This window comes from Nannospalax galili, unplaced genomic scaffold (assembly GCF_000622305.1).
Source record: "Nannospalax galili isolate Female #2095 unplaced genomic scaffold, S.galili_v1.0 scaffold559, whole genome shotgun sequence".
NCBI classification, from domain to species: Eukaryota; Metazoa; Chordata; class Mammalia; order Rodentia; family Spalacidae; genus Nannospalax; species Nannospalax galili.
Window position 1 is genome coordinate 221,899 of NW_008343479.1, and position 7,820 is coordinate 229,718.

A 7,820-nucleotide genomic window follows, 5' to 3' on the forward strand; every position below is an offset into this window, starting at 1 on the left:
AGTGGTAAAAGCTTTGGCTGTTAGATGCTTTGTGAGGCATTCTATTTACATGTAGAAGTGAATTTCTACCAGACAGTTGTCTGCTAGGAAAATTACAGGAAGGCATGGTATCTTTTCAGAGCCAAAGGCCATGTTTATGTCAGGGCATTTGTGGCGGCCACTTCAAAGGGAGAGACAGGAAAGATGCCAGAAAGCACCTTGCTATGAAAAGGAGCCCACAGCACATTCCCGAGCTGCATGAGCTGTCAGGTGTGAAGGGGCTTCGACTTTTGCATAACAGAGGTCTCCCAACACCTGCTGACCTGGATGTTTTATGGGAATGTAAGGGAAGACTGTTACTTGTCCTGAGAAGGGCACCTGGCTAGTGAGGGCATGTGTACAGGTGAGCTAGCAGGCACCCATTTCTGTAAGTACACTCTCATTTTGCTCCTTTTGATTAAGTGGAGCCAGGTGGCCACCACATGATGCATGTAGCTGCTGGGACGCGGCCCCCAGAAGCAGATCTGTCCCCTCTGCTTCCCCCTGCCTCTGCCTGTGTTGTGGGTAGAAGGCAGTCTTCCCTTTTATCCCCCTGAGCCTTCTCCATCACTGCTGACATATTTCTTCTTCTGAGGCCCCCTCAAGGGCCTCCCTACAAAGAAAGATCAACCAAGGGCAGCTGAAGGTGCCTGGTAGTTTTAGGTGCAGTTGGAAGAACATATAAAACCCCTTGTCTTATGTTCTTGTGCTGATGCTAAATGCTCTGAGGCCCACCGAGCCTCTGCAGCGGGGCCTCCACCCTCTTGACCTTTAGGACTCTCTGAGAGGGAAGCAAAACTTCAGGCTGGGTGCTTATATGGGAGAGAGGTTTGTACTCGGCCTGGTGGAAGTGTCAGCTGCTCCTTGATGCTGGAGGCAGTGGGGAGAGACACTACGATTAGGTTTGCATTGGCAGCATAAGGAAAGAGCTGATTAGAGTCACGTGTATCAGCCACTCACCATGTAGTCTAATTTTCACATAGCACTGTAATTATGCCCATCCTTACATAGGTGTCAGATGAGCTTGTGTGAGTTTTACTGACTGTAATTTGTAAATTTATTCTTCATGTCTGTCCTGAGGAGTGCCTACAGGCTGGTTGCTCCTGGCCCAGGGCCTTGTGGGTGTGGGGACCCAGTCAGGAGGGGGTTCACCGACAATGCTTCTCTCTGATGTAGTCTTCAGAGTAACTTATAGCCCTGGCCTGCAGCAGCCCTTGTATACAAAGTGAGGTTTCAGGGCCGGAAGCATGAGTCACCAGCAGTAAAGGTATGCCATGTGTTACACATTTTTCTCCCTTGCAGAAAAGGATCCTGGAAACTCACTCAGGCTAGGCTCTGGATATAGCCTTGTTTATTTTGCATAAAAACCCTAAGAATGTGGGTGAACCTGTCTGTGATCTGATCAGAAACAAACTCAAGTAACAGAACTCTTAGCTGAAGTCACTGGTTTCTTTCCAGACCCACTTGGTTATGACATAACTGTGGTGACAAGCTGACATCCACATTTCAATTTTGAGCTGGAGGAAACTACGGTTCTTGATGGCTTCAATTTCTTGAAAACAAATGTAGCTCACCCAGGGAGCAGCATACAGCACACAGCCTTTCATTTGGTGAAGCTCAGCATCACCCTGCTACTTTAGGAATCCTGGTCCTAAGGTCTTGCCCTGCCCCAGGGATGTTTCCTTTGCTCTTATAATGAATCTTGCTTTAATGGCACTTGGTTCTATTTTTTAAATGATGATTAGTGGTCTAGAGACTTCAGGCTTAGAAATGAATGTAGTCAAATCATCAGCTTCAGGAAAGTTGGAATCTCATGTTTTCTGTGGCTAACTCCTCCATCTGCTTTGGAAGCTGCTTTCTGGAGCATGTTATTGCTCCATGTATATTGCACCCATGATATCGATACATGTGAGCCTCATCCTCGTTTTTTTGAGTAGTCTGAAACTTCAGCTGGTACCATGTCCTCCTGGCCTGCTTTCCTGGATGCTTTGGAAGCATCCAGATCCAACTTGATTCTCAGTTCCTGGTGTTTGGCCAAAGAGCCTACTGAGACTCTGGTGCCCCATACATCTAGGATCTGGAGAGCAGTGCAGCCCGCACCTTAGAGCTGTGGCCTGGCTCAGCTTCGCTTTTGTAGTAGGTTTGCTGGAAGTTGAGAGGGGTGGGCATCTGAACACGTGTCAGGGAGTGTGAGTGGTCACAACAGGTGTCACCATCACATGTACTCCCCTGGGTGGGGGTGTGTGAGGGGTGTCGGCAGCCTCTGTTCTGTGCCTCTGACTGATGCTATCTATCCCCTTCCTCTTCCCACAGTGGGCTGACCCAGGAAGCACAGAGCTAGGAGGTGGAGCAGGTGTACCTGAGTTGCTCGGCAGGTTCTGTGGAGTGGGTCTACCCAACTGGGGCACTCATCGTCAACCTGAGGCCCAACACCTTCCCACCTGCCTGGAACCTGATTGTGTGCATCAAGCCCTTCAGGGACTCCTCAGGGGCCAATATTTATTTGGAAAAAACTGGAGAACTGAGACTGTTGTTACAGGACAAAGGTTGTGAACCTGGCCGGGTGCAATGGTTTGGCCTAGAGCAGGGTGGCCTCTTTGAGGAGGCAACACCCCAACAGGACATCAGCAGGAGGACCACTGGCTTCTAGTATGAGTTGATGAGTAAACAGAAGGGACTGGACCTGCACGTGCCTTCTGGTGAGTACCCTGTCATGGGATGACATGGGCTAACCTGTGCTGTTGCTTTGTTCTGGGTAACACAGGGGGTTTGCCTAATCACTCTGATTTTTCCCTACCCCCTTCTGAGCTCACCTCTGTGAAACCCTCCAGTGTCTGTGGCTTGGACAAGGCATATTTGCTCCCTTAATCCTCCTGTACTCCCTCAGCCCCGTGTCCTCCTAGGGGAGCTGCAAGGTGAGGGCATGTTGAATCTCAAAACTAAATGTGCCTTTTCAACAAGAAAACCTCTTTAAGACTACTGGTTGTGGTATATTTTTAGGATTCTGGTGCTTCTGCCCTGGGGGAAACTAGGGGAAGGGACTGTGCTCCCTAAGAATAGACTAGGGTTATGGTCCCTAAAGGACTGGTCATAACTCACTTGAGATGGGACTTTTAACCTTTCAACTGGCCTAGTCTGTGTCTGCTGCAGCCTTGAAACACGGTTTTGGGCCAGCAGAGCAGCGTAAAGCTGTGATGTTCCAGAGCTTTTTGTGAGTGGGTATTAGTGAGATTAAGAAACTATGGAGTGTCTGGGGAGAGCTTGGCTGACCCAGTGCCAGCTCCGCAAGATAGAGCCAGGGGATGAGGTGGCTCTGGCATGGAGATTCCAGCAAGTACCTGGGGTAGGGCAGTGTGCAGCCAAGTGCCTGTTAGGATTGTGACTGACCCTGAAGTTCTGGACACATTTCTTTAAGGCTAGGGAAGGGCCAGGCAAGGTGACAGGTGTGTCTGGTGAATGAGGTGGTGGGCTTGGATTTGGTTTTTGTTTTGTTTTGTTTTTTTCAGACAAGCAGATGTTTTCCTGTGTGGCTGGTGGGGAGTAGACATTGTTAGGTGACATAGAAGATTGTGTGGCTCTGTGGGTGGACACCATGTGGGTGAACACTAGGACAATGTCTGAGTCAGGACCTACAGTAGGGCAAGCAGGCCCAACCCCTTGTGCTGTGGTCTGTCAGGATCTGGTATTTTAGTCATAAATGAGGATGACTGACAGAGCCCAGGAGCCTTTTCTTCCTTCTGTCCCTGACTGTCCCCTGTGTCTATGTCCACGCCTCCAGGCTAAGGCAGGGAGACCTGTGGGGGTTAGTTGAACTTCCTCAGGTTTTTCTGGGGTGACAAGAAGGCAGGAGCCCTGGAGTGGGCATTTGGTTGTAGTTCAGTGCTTAGTCCTGTATGTACCTCTCAGCCTACAGGGTCTCACACAAGGCAGTGTCTCAGGTGAGAGGTAATACTATCGCTGTACCGAGGACTTAGCTGTGTTTGAGGTAGGTGCTCAGGGTTCCCTCGTCATTCTACAACATAACTCCCACCTGATCTTGGATGTCTGTGAAGTGGAACCTACAGTAAATGTGATGATGGGAGATGCCACAACTGTGACCATTAGAACTCAGGACAGGGGCCAGACTGAGAGGACTGTGGGCTCAGGGAACTGAGGCCCAATTCTGGCATTCCCTGGAAACAGACACAGACAACTGCCTCACATGGAGCTGGGTTCCACCCTCCTTAGAGAGCACCATTTGGGTCCCATAGAAGGGTTGGGAAAGCAGATTGTCTCCTCTTCCCTGGGTGTTTGGCTTTCTTGGAGGAACGGGGGCTCCTGAGCCTTTAATGTCTAAGGAATGGCTACATAATGTAATGTGGAATGTTGGTGCTGGCCATGTGGCAGCAGTGACATCATCCTCCCTAGACTAGGCCAGCTTTCAAGGTCTCCATGGCCAGTGCCAGGCTTTCCCTCGTCTGCTACTCAGACCCTGGTACAGTATTAGAGACATGTTAGACGCCAGAGCCAAGGCAGTGCCAGCCAAAGGAGGCTGAATGTAGTACCTGGCCTGATGGTTGTGCCTGAGGCAGATGAATGATTCAGAAGTTCTCCTTTGGGCTGACTCAAGAGAAGAGTGGTTCTGTGGGCTGGAACCTGGGCAGGAGTGCATGAAAGAGTATGAGTTTGTGTGTATCTATGTATGTATATGCCTGCACACATGCATGTGAGCCTTGCTGTCCACCCAGCAAGGAGGGAACCCGCTGCTGTTCAAGTTAATTCCACTTGAGTGTTTATAGTGTGTTGGCTTCAAGTCCATTTGGATTGCATAATTGACTACTGAGCCACAGTAAAGTGGTGAAGACGGGGCAGAGGGGTAGGCTGCTCCACCAGGGGTGCAGATGGGTCAGACAGGAGGTAACCCCTACATTAGGGGATGCTGGATCAGGCTGCTACCTAGAAGGACTGACAGGACCTGCTTCTGCATCTGCTGCCTCCATGGCCTTGCTCAGGACTCTGAGCAGCGGCACACCTTCTAACACCTAGGAAAATCTGGCAGAACATGAAAGGCCCCACATCTGGCTACAGATAGAGCTCCAGGTTGATGGACTAGCAGAGGCTGTCTGGAGGCTGCACTCCCATCACCCAGCTATGTGGGGGAAATGGCTATGGGGATGACCAGAAAGGATGGCAATCTGTCAGGATACAGGGAACAGGTACAGCTGGGGTGGATCCATTCCAATCCATTGGACTCATGGCCTTGACCATTGCTGCAGGACTGCAGGAGAGGCCAAGTGAGGGAAATAGCAGCAGCAGTGGTGTTTCAGACACTTTGACAGGTGGGCAGCAGGACACTTTGCAGTCACTGTTGTCACTGACCGATTGGGCTCCGGGTGAATGAAACCTGCCTTCTGAGCATGGCTGCTCATCTCTTTAAATCCTGCTCTGCTTGCTGCTACTGGGCTTGAAAAGTTGCATGGTGCCCCGCTGCCTTCTTAGTAGACTCAGAGTCTGGTCATAGCCTGATGGTGGGAGGGTTGGTGGCCACATCTCAAAATGGAAAGAAGCCTTGTGCTCTGCTAACCGAGGAACAGAGGGCGTGTTCTTTGGAGATGCACATTGTCTGGTCAGCTCCTGCTTTGGTTTCTCAGGCTACTGTAAGGATCCTGTGATTACTTTTCATCTTAACCCTCTCCCAACTTTGGGTGAAGAAGGGCATGGTCTCCACCAACATCCTTGCCAGGATGCCAGGTTGAGCACATCCGTGGGGCATCATTCTTCTGGTGGTGCCTGAGAGTGCTGACCCACTGAAGGAGCCTGGACCACATCTCACCTGGTCACCTCTGCCCAGCTATGTCTTGCTTCTTTCTGTACCTGTGATATGTCATTGTACCTACTACCTATCACCAGCTGTAATGGGGACCCCAGAAGGCTTTGTTTTGAGTCAGTCTCCCTGTAGCCCCAGCTGGGCTGGAACTCACCTTGTAGACCAGGCTGACCTCTATATAGACCAAAGATACCCCTGCCTCTGCTGGGATTAAAGGCACACACTACCATGCCCAGCTCAGAGGACTCAGAGGTGCAAAATTTTCACTTTGGAACTGCATGTGTTACCTTGGCTGTCTTCAGCTGCCCACCCATCAGCTGGGCTGACTTCCTAGAAACCAGTAGTTCCTGCCTGTGCTTTTTTCTCACTGCTTTCCTCCCTGCTAGTGTGCCCAGCCTGGGTCCCCAGGTGTCTCCAGAAGGCTCCCTTGGACCCTGTTTTTTTAATTCTCATTTGATTCATTTTATGATTTACAAAGTGACTACCCAAGTCCTCCCAGGAAATGTGATGCCAGCGTCTTTGACCAGCACATTCCACAGCTGCTGTGAACTTGACTTTGATTAATAATTCTTCCCAGATTGAGGTTCTTGGCATTCACCTTGAGTTTCTGTGAATGTGAAGCTCAGAGTGAAAACAGGGATGCCTCCAGATGTGCCATTATGTTAGTTTGGTTCTCACTCATGGCACTGGCTCACTGAGGCTCAGGCTGACTATCCTGGCAAGGGGTACCTTCTGCAGGTAGTGGAGGGCCAGGACAAACTGAAGGGAGGGTTTCTACATGTTCTCTGCAGCTTTCAGTGGGGGTCCCAGAACACGTGGCTCACAGAGAGCACAAAACTCACGGCCTTGTCTTAGACTACTTGCCCAGGCCTGGGGCCCCTGTTGTAGGCTCCTCTCCAGTACAAGAAGCTGTCAGTTAACTAACAACCTGAGGTACTTCAAGACCCTCACCTCCAGCTCAGCACTGTGTGGCCTGGACCTTCAACCCCCTCGCTAGCCTCTGCTACCCTCTCCTGAAAGGGTCCCTCAGGGCTCCTCAGGCTTGATTGCTGCTTTTCTATGGACACTGGACAGGTGCTGACCAGAGTGGACATTTCCCTTTAGTCTCATGCTGTCAGTCTAGACATTGCCCAAATGTTAGGCCCTGAGGTCTCCTGTACTGCCTTGTGCTTGTCTGTGCTCCAGTCCCTGACCATGTCTGCCCACACCAAGCATGGGCAGCTGGCTCCCAGTTAGTGTGGTGGTGAATAGCATATTACAGGGGCCACACCCTGGGCCCATAGGAGAAACTCCTACCAGCAGCTTCAAGTTTGGGGGTCAGATGACCCTAGTGGCAGGGGCTGTGGTGTAACCCAAGCTTACATCACAGAAAAGGGAGGGGTTGTAGGCAGTGGGCTTCTAAGAGGCCAGTGCCTTGCAGGCTTTCAAGGGCCTGGGTGCAGCCAGGCCCCCCTTAGCAGAAGTCTTCAGGGAATGTAGCTGGGGTGGTAGCAGTCCCAATCCTCCAACTGTACTGATGCCAACACGTTGTTCTTGTTCAGCAGCTTCTCCCTTTTCTGATACCTAAATAGAAGCAAAGGTGGTGGCAGGTGGGTGGGTGGGTGAGTCAGCAAGTGCTGAGCCTTTGAGGAATCCCCCTTCCTTCTATGGTAGGCCCAGAGACCAGGACCCTAGACACACCCAGCCCGAGGGTCCACAGAGAGTTGTGCCTGTCTAGGGTGGTATAAACCCCAAGGCCTTGTCTCAGGCTTTCTCCCTTCAGGACCTCATGGGCTTTTCTGAGCTCCTGTTGACCTGGAAACACTTGGTTATTCTGCCCTCCCGAGGTACCCATATGAATGCAGCCTTGGTTCTCCTGTGGCCAAGTCACCAGCATTCAGGTGCAGTCTGTGTGGCCTCCAGGAAGGCAGCAGTTCAGTCTAGCTCAGCTCAGCTCGGGATGACCAGGTGTATTAGTCAGGGTTCTCTAAAGAAACAGAACCGGTAGAATGAATAT

The 7,820-nt window shown here is 51.0% G+C and overlaps 1 protein-coding gene across 1 annotated transcript in view; it reads left to right on the top strand.

Annotated features, from left to right (window-relative positions):
- The window catches only part of LOC103739344 (meteorin-like protein), a 21,412-nt gene that overhangs the window by 10,032 nt on the left and 3,560 nt on the right, over positions 1-7,820 (top strand). The window contains exon 2 of the mRNA XM_017799794.2: positions 2,332-2,717. Within this exon, the coding sequence (XP_017655283.1) occupies positions 2,678-2,717 (40 nt within the window). The 5' untranslated portion in view covers positions 2,332-2,677. The remainder of the gene's footprint in view (positions 1-2,331; positions 2,718-7,820) is intronic.